The sequence below is a fragment of the Indicator indicator genome, chromosome 10 (genome assembly GCF_027791375.1).
Source record: "Indicator indicator isolate 239-I01 chromosome 10, UM_Iind_1.1, whole genome shotgun sequence".
NCBI lineage: Eukaryota > Metazoa > Chordata > Aves > Piciformes > Indicatoridae > Indicator > Indicator indicator.
This window is the reverse complement of record NC_072019.1, coordinates 16,902,759-16,915,320: the sequence shown is the minus strand read 5'-3', so window position 1 is coordinate 16,915,320 and position 12,562 is coordinate 16,902,759. Positions and strand designations below refer to the sequence as shown.

The following is a 12,562-nucleotide window of genomic DNA, read 5'->3' as shown; positions in this document are numbered from 1 at the left end:
AGTCATAGAATGTTAGGGATTGGAAATGGCCTTGAAAGATCATCCAGTCCAACCCCCCCTGCCAGAGCAGCATCACCTAGAGTAGTAAGTCACACAGGAACACATCCAGGCAGGTTTTGAAAGCTTCCAGAAAAGGAGACTCCACAACCTCTCTGTTGTTCCAATCAGCCTGCCAGGGCTCTGTCATCCTAACAGAGAAAGTTTTTTTTCTTGTGTTCACATGGAACCTCCTGTGCTCCAGTTCACACCCATTTCCCCTTGTCCTATTATTGGACACCACTGAGCAGAGCCTGGCTCCATCCTCCTGACACTTGCTCTTCATATCTTTATAAACATGTGCAAGGTCACCCCTTGGTCTCTGCTTCTCCAAGCTAAGAAGACCCATCTCCCTCAGCCTTTCTTCTTAAGGGAGATATTCCATTCCCTTCATCTTTGTGGCTCTGCACTGGACTGTTTCAAGCAGTTCCCTGTTCTCCCAGGAAGCTGGCTGTGCTTTTTTCAAATATTAGTTGCTGACCAAAGTAAATCTCTTGTTTTCATTTGTATTCTTTGTTTTCCCTGTGAACAGCCCCATATTCTACCTTTCTCCTCTTCTCCTTTGCCATTGTAACACTATACTTGACTGTCGATTTCCTCTTGATTGTGCTGCACCTTCATGGTGTTCTTCAGCACTGCTCTGCAAGCACTACCCTCGTGTTGGCACCTTCTCTTGCTTATTAGTTCTTGTAACATCATTACTATTGCTGTTCTGCACAACCTGATCATTATTTTAAATTATAGCTAGCTATTGGCTGAAAAAGAAAAAAAGTAAGGATAAACTAATTTTGGTGTTTGTTATAAATGCCTTCTGGCCATTTGAGACCTAGTACAGATAGATAGGAGGTTCATTTGCAACCTTGGTACTCAGGCTTTACTTGGGTGGCTTGAAACTGTGGAAGGCTTCAAGAGGGAACACTTACCTGGTTTCTAATTGTGAGAAACTGAGTTCAAGTAACTTGTTGATTGCCCTGTTGATCTCTGTACTGCCTGGTTGCAGCTGTACTTGCATGTCTTCTGTCACTTCACAAATAGAAGATATTACCTAAGCCTGATTAGGTGGCTGCTTTGAATGCTTTCCTTCTTTTTATACCATATTTCTGATTATTTGTTGTTGCTTTTGTTTTGTTTTCAGCCCTATCTGTTTTGATATGATTGAAGAAGCCTACATGACGAAATGTGGACACAGCTTCTGGTAAGATTTTTTTTTTTCTTGTATTGCACAATATGTCTGTCTCTTACAGCATGTGTGGACTGATGTTGCTGTGAATCCCTTTTCTGAGTTTTTAATACTTCTCTCTCCTGTCCCTTCATTGAAGAATGGGTTTGAAATAAAATGGTTGGAAACTGCTGGTTGCATCTCGTGCCCAGAATTGGAACAGTCTGTCAACTTATTGATCCCACCCTGGCAGTGAGTGTTGGTGCTGGGAGGTCCTCCTTGCCTTTGTGCAAGACTTTATACAGTTTTAGATGGCTTGAACATTCTGTTGGCATTCCTCTTAGACTTTTCAAGAGAGGTTATGGTTCAGGCTTGCACTGAAGTGGCCCAAGGGCAACTGATTTTTCAGTGTGTCATCTCTTGCTGTCATGAGGGGCAAATGTTTCATGAAGAAGTACAAGGACTATCCAAGGATAGGTGTGCGGCTATCTGCTCTTCCTCCTCTCAGCTAGGGATTGGAATAAATGTTGAACCATCATGTTTTCATATCCCATGTATATTATACTCTTACGGTGTCAGCTAGAAATAAATCACTTCCCTTTTACAAGAAGTAATACTTTTAGTAGCATAAAGCAGTTCCTCAAGCAGCACATTCTGTTAACTTTTAGAAATGTTTTGACCTGAAACAGGTAAGATAACAGCTGACATTGTGCCCTCTGTGGTAACGCTTCGTCACTGTGATCTGTAATACTTCAAGAAGTCCCAGATGAGAAGCATTCCAATATCTTTAATTAGAACAATGTTGTTGTCACATGATGGCTCTACCAGCAGTTGACATCAGTCTAAGTTTAGTGAGGTGCTTAAGCCTGATGATAAAGTGCACCTTGTAGTTACTGTGTTCCTCAAATGGCAGACAGCTCAACAGAGAGCACTTCTGAAGTCTCTTCTGGTGAGAACAACAGCTGGGGATGGGAGAAATGTGAGGCGTTCATAAAGGGGTTTCCTCTGCTCAAGTACCCAAAATGCATAATAGCTTTTAACGTCATTTGCTGGGTATTTGGTTAATCTAGAACAGTTGCTTCTGAATAATACAGTCCATTTATTAGCTCTATCTGTGGAGAGGGGCCTGAAATTGAGGTAGAATTATGGCTGAAGTATCCACATTTCCACAATCCTCAGGGAAATAAGAGTGAAGTACTTAAATAGCTTTTGCAGTCCTTGCCAAGAAACTTTGTCTTTCTGTTGTAGCACATTCTGGAACATTTTGACTTCACTGTAGGATCTTGGCAATGCAGCTCCTCACTCGCAACAGAGCCCACCTTATCTAGGGTTGATAATATTTACCTCATGCTTATGTTTTGTTTCTTCATCTTTGCTTACTTGTTTTGTTTCTTGTTGTTTTGTGTTTTTAAACAGCTCTAAATGTATTCACCAGAGCTTGGAGGACAACAACAGGTGTCCCAAATGCAACTATGTTGTGGACAACATAGATCATCTTTATCCCAACTTCTTAGGTGAGCTTTGGGCTTGCTTACTTGAAAAGTATCTTAGTTGTTCAGGAAGGTGAGCACTTACAAATGCATCCTATAAATAACCAGCTTCTGGACATTGAAAATAGAATCCAGACAACAGCCTGTTGATCAGCTGTGGTTTCTACTAAAAAAATGAAGTGGTTAATGGTATAAATGACTGTTCCACGGCCTCCAGCAGTTCTGTATACTGAGTTACAGTGGTGAGACTGACTTGCTGTTTTTCTTAGCATGCAAACAGCAGACCAAAGGTGATTTTTCTGGTGGCTAGAGATTTGAATCTATTAATTTACTTTAGTTTTCTTACACTATTGTCTGCCTAATAATCAAGAACATGCCTTGTTTACAGAGTGTGGATGCTGAAGGGTGGAAGGCTCAATTACGTATTGTGCTGGTTTGGCTGCTGTAGTGAGGTCCATGTGAGGTGCTTTATGTGTAAATTTGACACAGAAAATAATCATACATATAACTATACACAGTCCTAATTGAGTGCTGCTTAAACAGAGGAGGGATTTGTTCCCAACAGGAAATACAGTTTAAAACTGCGCATTGCAGTGTTAAATGTCAAAATGAAATGAAATCCCAGCACAGTCATGTGGTGGGTTACTGACTTAATAGTAAATAGATTAAGAGCCACAGTAGCAAAGGAATGCCTCAGAAACAGGCACCTTGATTTAGACCCAACTGTGTTGTGCTGCAGATGGAGCTGAGGCTGATTTTGGAGGTTTAGATCAAAGAATATTGTCTGCACACCTGCATTCAGGGGTTTGAGGTCTGTATGGGAGAGGGAAGAACTTGCATGTGTGGATGCAAAAGGTTGAGGTTACCTTTCTTTCACCATTCTTGCAAGTTTTGTTTCACAGCAAAATAGTGAATGTCTTTAAAAAATGCACTTAGTGATTAAAGGAAAAAGTTGTTCTATTCACCTGTGCTTGTGTTCAGCCTGTAATAAATCAGCTGATGCTTTATCTTGCTCATGCTCTTCTGCAATAGACTTCTGCTTCTGAGTTGAAAAACTTGGTCAAAGAATCATGAGGTGCTTAGAAAAAGGAATTAAAGCCATTTGAGGAACATGTAGGCTTTCTATTTGGTGATTTTAAAACAATTTTATACACTTTACCAAAAAATATCAAGTAATAAATTGGTGAGGGGAAAAAAGTAGAGACATGGGTTTTAATTAACTTTCTGTGGAATTAATAGCTCAAGTAAAAATATTGAGGTAGAATCATACTTGTTTGTGACCTTTAAACCCATCTCTTCTTTGACATCTTTGTCTTTCAGTTAATGAACTTATTCTTAAACAGAAGCAAAGATCTGAGGAGAAAAGACTCAAATTGGACCATTCAGTGAGTAGCACCGTATGTTCCAACTTTTTTACTTTATATTTATTAAATGGTTTTGTACAGCAATTGTGTCATTATGTGGCTTAATTCTGAAGAAATGATACTGCTGTGCCGATGCTCTCACTTGCTTGATGAGGAAATAATAGCAGTATCAGTGGCACTAGATCCCTTCAACCTTGTTAACAACTCTGGTTCTTCCTGCCAGCATTTTATGTGTAGAGAAGCTGTGTTAGCATAGCTAAGTGTCATATGATGTATTGAATATAACCTGGGAAACTACCCGTGGAAGCACACTTGTTTAAAGGTAATAATTTTCATTCAGTGGTAGAAATTACAGCTACAGTGAGAGCAGTGGATGATCAGAAGTGCCACGGGCTTGTCTGGTCACGTGTGAGAAGCTGTGCTCTACAGAGAAATTGGAGGAAGGCTGATACCGACCACAAGAGGGAGAAGGATGTGTTTGAGTACTGGTGTTCTGGCTCTAATGCCTGGTAAAACTGCCTGGATATCCTTTAGGCTTGCTTCATGTCAAAGAATTGGAGCATCATCTGTGTTCTTGGACCATGAAAAAACCCCTACAGCAGCTGTGGGTGCTCTTGGATGTTAAGATCAGAAAAAACATATGATACTAACTGGGAAGTTTGCATATGTGTCTGACTTGTAATTTTATAGTACTTTGCAACCTTATTTCATCCATGGAGCCTCTGGTTTTGTCAGTTAAAAAAAAACCCACCACTCGTGAAGCGTAACTAATTTGGGGGCTGTGTTACAGAAACAGATGCTTTCAGCAGCTTTAGCAAAGAGCATACTTCAAGAGTTCATTGCTTTAGTCACAGTAAGTTTTTTATATTCAGTATGAAATAGGCATTCAGTATAAAACATGTATAAACTATATCTGGTTTCAAATGCCCATAGATGCACCTGTGCTAGGTAACAACCAGTAAGTGGAAGTGTACCATGACTTTATGCCCAAAACAGTGATTTGTTTACCTTTTGGCAGCAAGTAAAATATACTGATATCTCTAAAAAGAGAAATCTTGTTGTACCAGGTCCTTAATGTGCCTGTTCTCTTAATATCAAAAGTAACACAAGAAAAGTCATTCAAGATACATTGCAGCAAATGCATCATTTCTTGGTCATGAATTTATTTCATGAGTAAATTATAAAGGCATCATCTCAGCACAAGATAAAACTTCTTTACTTGAATGGTAACAGAGCACTGGAACAGGCTGCTCAGAGAGGTTCTGAAATATCCTTCTCTGGAGGCTTTCAGGACCCATCTGGATGCATTCCTTTGTGACCTGCCTTTAGGTGATCCTGCTGTAGTAGGGGTATTGGATTTGGCGATCTTTAGAGGTCCCATCTCCAGCCCCTACTATTCTATCATCTTTGGAGCTTTCTGAGTAGTTCAGCAGTAGTACATTTAACTAGTACATTAGTGTGTTAATGTTTGTCTCAGATCTTGTTGACTTGCTTAAAAATTACATATTTTTTTGTTTGTTCTGGATTGAAGTTTATTTTTTGCCTGCGTGGTTTCCACAGGTTCTGTTGAGAGTTGTATAAGATGTTCTGGGTGTTACACATATCTATATTGCTTTAATCAATCCAAATGGGCTTGAGCCTCTGGGACAAGGTCTGCTTTATACTGGATGGCATTTCTAGTTCTTGCAGATTTAAATATCTTGATCTAATAAAATAGTGTCTAACATAAAAGTGTCATCACTTTTATAGGGCAGGATTTTTTAAGGCACCTTTGTGTCTTAGAAGGCCTGAAGACATTTCAGCTGCTCCTCTTGGTTCCTGAGGCTTTTTGATGTAAAGCTGTATCAGCTTTAACCTATTATTCAGATTTTCCTGTGCTAAAAGATAACTTTTTTTTTTCTTTAGTTTTTACTGACAAGAAAAGCAAACAGCCTGTAGGGAAGAATGGGCTGCATAGTAGTTTGCTGGTTCTCTGAGGAGTCCTTCTTAGCTCTGACAGGTTGAATGAGAGTATCACCCTGATGAGCTGCTGCTTCTCTGCTCTCACATTTCCCATGGAAATACTCTTAAGAGGAATAGTGTGGGAGGTGAGAACAGGATAAAAACCCAAGGTGATACTACCTTCTATTTAAGCTTAGCATGAAGGCTTTACCTATTAATTGTTAAAAAAATATTAGAGGTTATTGCCACTTAACTGTATTTCAGATGTAATCCAACTAAGCTTGCATAAGCATGGGTTGCTTTTTTTTTCCCCATAAAAACAGGTTTTCAGAAACTAGGGCACAAATCAGATAAAATTGTGGCTGTGAAATAATCTCTTCCTAGCAGCAGCAGCTGCTATTCTCTTATAATGCACAAGGATCTTCCAAATAAGATAAGCAGTTCCACAGTAGGACAGAAGAGTTGTATCCTATGCATTTAAGAGAGTTGGGAATTCTAATTCCTGAAAACTGATTTGAAATTTTACAAAGGGATGAAATATTGCAGTGTTGCTTTCAATATCTCTTGCTGGGTATAGCCCTGGATGGTTCAAAGTCACTGTCTGCAACATCTCTTGTTTTCTTTGTAGAATGGCCACAGGTGGCAGATAATTCAAGATTTGTTGGGGACTGACCAAGACAATCTTGACTTGGCCAATGTCAATCTGATGCTGGAGCTGCTGGTGCAAAAGAAGAAGCAGCTGGAAGCAGTAAGAAGTTTCTTTTGTCTGTCTTATTTTAATGAACACTGGTATCTAGTTAGCAGGTTTTTCTTTTCATACTTTTACTTCTTGAAGTAAGATGCTGTTGGTGAATTAGTTGCTTGAGGCTTTCTTTTGCATTTTGGTGTTAAGTTGGCTATTGCGCTGACTTTTTGTAGCAAACTGATACTTCAACTAATGCCCATAACATGCTTCTGGTGTTGCTGCTGGCAGGGTTCTATAAACAAGGGAAATGGAAAAGTCTAAGAGAATGTGGCTAGCAGAACAGAGGCATGTGTGAAGATGTTTGCTGTTTGACTGTTGTGCAAGTAAATATCGGATCCTTCTTGGTCATAAGGATGAGGAAGTCCAAAATAGGTTAAGGAAAAAATTTGAACATGTGAAAGATCACACCATGAACTGGAACTGATAGAACCTGGATGACTGCCTTTCATCCCTGAGGACTTCAAGTATTTAATGCCAAAAGGAAAGTTGATGTGTTGTTTATGAGGCTGACTTGAAGATTTATAGATAGAATCATAGAAGGGTTGGAAGGGACCTTAAAGATCATTTAGTTCCAGCCCCTCTGCCATGGACAGGGATACCTTCCACTAGACCAGTTTGCTCAAACCTCATCCAACAATGAACACTTCCTGGGTTGGAGCCTCCAAAACTTTTGTGCAACCTGTTCCAGTTGCCTCACCGCCCTTGTGATGAATAATTTCTACCCAATGTATAATTAAATTGATCTGATTCCAGTTTGAAGCCATTATTCCTTTTTCTGTCTCTCTGTCTTTTTACCGAGTCTCTCTGCAGCTCTCCTGTAGCCCCCTTTTAAATACTGGAATGCATCAAGAAGGTCTCCTTGGAGCCTTCACTTCTCCAGGCTGAACAACCCCAACTCTTTCAGCCTGTCTTCATAGGAGAGGCAATTCAGCCCTCCAGTCATCTTTGTGGCTTCTTCTGGACCCACTCTTAACAGTTCCATGTCCTTCATGTTTTTGGAGCTCCAGAGCTGGACACAGTACTCCAGGAGGTGTCTCATGAGAGTAGAGTAGAGAGGGAGAAACAATACAATATAAACCAAGCTGTTTCTCTAATTTAGCTGTCTTACAGCTTAGGATGGCTCTCATATCTGGGCATTCCATGCTGTAGTCTCAAGTGACCATTTTCCCATTGTGAGAACTAGACCTGCTAAATTAAACTGGATTGCAACATTCGGCCTAGTGAACTTCAGGTGGGAAGGTGGGCTTTGATGGTGCTTTAAAACAGGTGAGGAAAAGTTGTGTGGGGAATTTTTTTTAAACTTTTTATTCAGGCCTGCAGAATCAGTCTTTACATGATGTGGTTCTGATGGAAGGAAAGTAACCCAAAAATGCTTACTGACTACTAGCAAAACTGCTTCGTTACCTTGGTGCATGGGGACTTGGAGATAACTCATTTTCTGTTCAGTGAAGATATGGTGGGAGTATGGCTTCTAATCTCAGACTGAAACCTCTGGTGGATGTTTTTTTTCCTCAAGCCTTTGTGTCACTAGTGACAAATCTGAAAGGCAGCATATGACCGAGTATGGCTGCTTTAGAGCAGGAATATCTTGTAGGGATACTAAGCCTTAAACAGAACACATCTGACTTGTAAAGAACAATTTAACACATTTTTCCTTTCTACTTTTACTTATTTCACTTTCATTGTAGTCACAGGGTGGGAAGAAAGAAAATAATCTGAGTAGTAGTCTTGCATTCTGATCTCTTTATTTGGCCTGTCTCATCTGCCTTCAATGGATTCTGTGTACTCTTGTGTTCAGATCCTTTCTGAGTGTATGTTGCCAGTTCTCTGATAATAAATATTTCTGTAGTTTTGGGAAAATAAGTCTCAGAATGCTGGGGTAGGATTAGGGCTACATTAGTGCTGGAATGCATGTTATGCTTTTGTTTCCTCTTGGGCTTCTCTTGTCTTCCCCTCTTCTTGGCCAATTTGGGTGAAAATACTGAGCTGATGCTTGGGGTAAATGACTTGTTATTGAAAGATTGGAAAGGGATATTTTAGTTTCATCAGTGACTATTGTTGTCTGAGAAATCTTCAGCAGTAACCTCTGGAAAAAGGAGGCTGAGAGGAGACCACCTCACTCTCTACAACTCCCCGGAGGGAAGTTGGAGCCAGGTGGGTGTTGGTCTCTTCTCCCTAGTAACAAGTAATAGGGCAAGGGAAATGGGATCAGGTTGTGCCAGGGCAGGTTTTGGTTGGACATTTAGAAGAAGCTTCTTCACTGAAAGTGTTCTGAAACACTGGAACAGGCTCCCCAGGAAGCCTTAACCCTGGTTAAGTCCCCATCCCTGGAGATGTTTAGAAGATAGAGATGCAGTGCTGTGGTACATGGTTTAGCACTAGACTTGGAGGGGCTCAGTAATGATTGGACTTGATGACCTTAAAGGTCTTTTCCAACCAAAACAATTCTATTATTCTTTATATAATCACAAATGTTAATTTTAGGAGAGGCTTTTTATATAAAGACTTCATGCTTTTTAGTATCTTAATCAGGAAGTGGATGCTAATGATTTTCCAAGGTAGAAGATGGGTCTGTGAGGAACCTGGATTACAAAGGCAGTTGCAGGTGGAATGGCCAAAAAGCTGTAAAGCATTTCAGTTTATTAGTAATTCTTCAGTAGTGCCCAAACAAGCTGGTGCAAGGATTTCTAATTCATGTAAAAACTTGTCATGAGCCAAAGAAAACCTTAAAACCTGTGAGACAAAGTAAAACAGCTATTCTTAAAACTGCCTTAATTAGCTGTTTCCCCTACCTCTAAATGAAAGCTGTTTCTGTGCTAAGTGTGGATTTCTGTATGTAAAATGAATGTTTCTCTCAATGTATGTGGAGGAATTACACTTCCTCATTTGCTGTGTTACAGGAGTCCCATGCTGCCCAACTGCAGATCCTTATGGAATTTCTCAAAGTTGCCAGGAGAAACAAACGAGAGGTAACTTGCTTTGTGTTTCAGTGGGTGAGGTGTTGTCTGCTGTTTTCTAGCAGTTCATTTCTATTTAAGTGATGTGTTAGCCTGGCATTATCTCTGTAAAGAAAAAGGCAAGGCATGTTTGGAGAAATGTCAAGCAGAGGACATGGGTTTGAAAGGAAATGAATCTCTTTACATGTGACAGGTTCAATTTTTAATCACTTCCTGTTTTGTCTCACACTGGTGAAGTGGGAAGATAGATTCCTCCCTGTAAATTTACATACAGTTTTTGAAACGACTTTTCTGATGGCAAAACGGGAAGATGGAGTGAAATTGTCTCACCCAAATATTGTCTTTTAGTGTACCAAATGCCTTGACTAATGTTGTGTCATAAAAAATAAATATTCTCTGCTCTTTCCATATTTATTTCAAAATGAGTGTCTTGAGATATGTGAGAGGATTCCATAATCAGTCTTTCATGGTTTGGGACTTATAATGGTATGCAATGCATAAACCCCAATAAAAGAAATATCCCAGAAACCTAGAAAAAACAGTTGTGAAAATAGCAGAAGGACAAGCTTTATTGGAGGTAGGTCATGGCTTTTGGTAGGAGAAGTGAAGAACATAAGAGCCAACAGTGTGACTGTAAGGTCAAACTGGATGCTGCAGAGAGTGTAAGAGGCCTTTTCCAGAATGGATTGAGGGTCTGCTTATAGTCATCCCAAACCAAGTTGTCTAATGTCTTTCCACCAGCAGATATCCATGGCCTTCTGACCATAATCAACAATGGTAAGCAAAAGGAACTAACTAAGGGAGAACACTGAGTCGTAGATAAAGTTGTATTTGTAGAGTATGAGACCTGCTAGGCATAGTAGCCTGTGATGAAAACACTTTATATTAGGGTACCAGAATGTCAGAAGGAAAATGAGAGCATCAAGATATTCTCTAGTGTACTAAATATATTAGTGAAGGCAAATGGCATGCCTCCAGTTCTGATTCATATTCTCCAGTATGAAGCATATGATTTTTTTCATCCTTCAGTGTTGGGGAAAAAATGGAGAAACGTGTTGCTGTTAGTATTTGCTTCAGCAGTGAAGACATTGCTGAAAAGCATTAGAGGTATCTGTTAGCTTTTCATTTTGAGTGCTAGTAGATGCCATTTTTTTGGTGGCTGTTTGGTAGCACTTTTCATATCTTCAAAATACCTAGTTTCATTTTCTTGTATTCACAATGTTTAGAATTATGCAGAGATCTCAAGAAGCTTGACCTGTCTTCCCTGCAGAAGTAATGCAGCCTGTGGCCATTGTCCATCCCCACTCATTAAACACCTCCCATCAAGATTCGGTACAGCTTGAAGGAACCATTAAGATATTGGGGAAGTTTCCTGGTAACACTGCCTCTGTCTGGAAGGTGAATTGAGAAATAGGTGCTTCAGGAGGTTCATAAACAGCTTTGCTAGGTGCTGTTCCTGCAGTAATCCTATGATAAACCAAGCGTAAGCGTACTTGGAGCAGTAACATAGTCAGTGATGACTTTCTGTTCTCCCTCAGCTGAAACTGAGTTAGAACAACTCACAAAAAGAAGGGCTGTTAATACCTACTTCAGTTTGCATGCACTCAGTGGGAAGGATGAAGGGAAAAGAAATGGCATGGGTTCTGGTTTTTAATGTGTTTTAGCACAGTGTTCCACCACTGATTAGGATTTTCAGCATCTGGGAAGCCTTTCCTTTCTCATCTACCTCTGCCCTTGGCATTATTAATAATCTTCTAGGTCAGCATCTGTTTTAAGGCTAAAGGGACTTAATTTTGACTTCAGATCTTCCAGATATGGCTTTGGAAATCTCTTGAAGCCTATTGGAACACAGCTTGTTTCAGATTCTCTCTGTCCCTGCTTGTGTTCCTTCCTCAGATGTTGGGTTTTACCCAACTTTGTGTTCCAACATGAACATGTCACATCTCAAGACTTCTGAGCAGCCCTGTCAGTTCTGTTCTTGCTATAATGGTTAGTGTCTAGCTTTGCTGTTTGTGATGAGGGAAATAAGGACTTGTCAGACTTACTGCTAGCAGTCTGTCTTTTCACTTGATAAGGATAAAAGATGAGAACCAATGGACAGAAGCATGGGAAAAAGAGACCAGTCAGTAGGAAAGTTTTAGAAAGATACCCAAGTCTGTCTTCAGCAATCAAAATATACCCATAGAAGAAATAAAGCTTGTTGGTGTGTCCTTTCTAGGACCTCCCAAGGTGAGAGGACTACAGGGAAATGTGGCTGGTGGAGTTTGTGACAAGTACCACTTTCCAGAGGGACTTTTCTGTGTGGATAATAGAGGGGCTACTCTTTGGGAAAGGGTGTGGGTTATGCTGGTGGTGAAGGTGGATTCAGACTGCAGAAAGCCTGAGGTGTTAGTTTGGAAGCTGAGAAGGGGGATATTAAGTGACCATGTTAATAATGCAATAAAGTCGAGGAAGATTATCAGAACTTCAAAGTTTATTGTGTTGGGTTTTTTTTTTTTTTTTGATGCTGTAATAAGTGACTACCTAAGAATAAGGATGGAACCCAAGGAATGTGTGTGGACTCTGGGGCACCTCTCTGATGCATTGCACATAGCTGAGTCATACGAGCAGGTGTTATTACGGGGAAGAACATTAACTTTTCACTTCCTAATTCAAACTTGTTTCTAGTAAAGATGGCTGCAGAGTATTTGCCATTTCACTCAGTCAGCCATAGCTGTAACTTTAACTTCTTAATAAATTAAAAAGCTGGTTCTGTGTATGACAGGGAGTGCTTCTTTCAAATTTTGGCTTAAATGTTTAAAGGAACATAATGTTGCTTGGTAACTTTTGTTTCTTAATATGCATCTTGAAAATAATAATGAATAAATGAA

General features: G+C 39.9%; 1 protein-coding gene across 1 annotated transcript in view; it reads left to right on the top strand.

Annotated features, from left to right (window-relative positions):
• Positions 1–12,562, top strand: part of COP1 (COP1 E3 ubiquitin ligase) — a 159,794-nt gene that overhangs the window by 7,510 nt on the left and 139,722 nt on the right. The window contains exons 2-6 of the mRNA XM_054384528.1: positions 1,172–1,231; positions 2,612–2,709; positions 4,006–4,082; positions 6,619–6,738; positions 9,636–9,704. Coding sequence (XP_054240503.1) covers positions 1,172–1,231; positions 2,612–2,709; positions 4,006–4,082; positions 6,619–6,738; positions 9,636–9,704 — 424 coding nt within the window. The remainder of the gene's footprint in view (positions 1–1,171; positions 1,232–2,611; positions 2,710–4,005; positions 4,083–6,618; positions 6,739–9,635; positions 9,705–12,562) is intronic.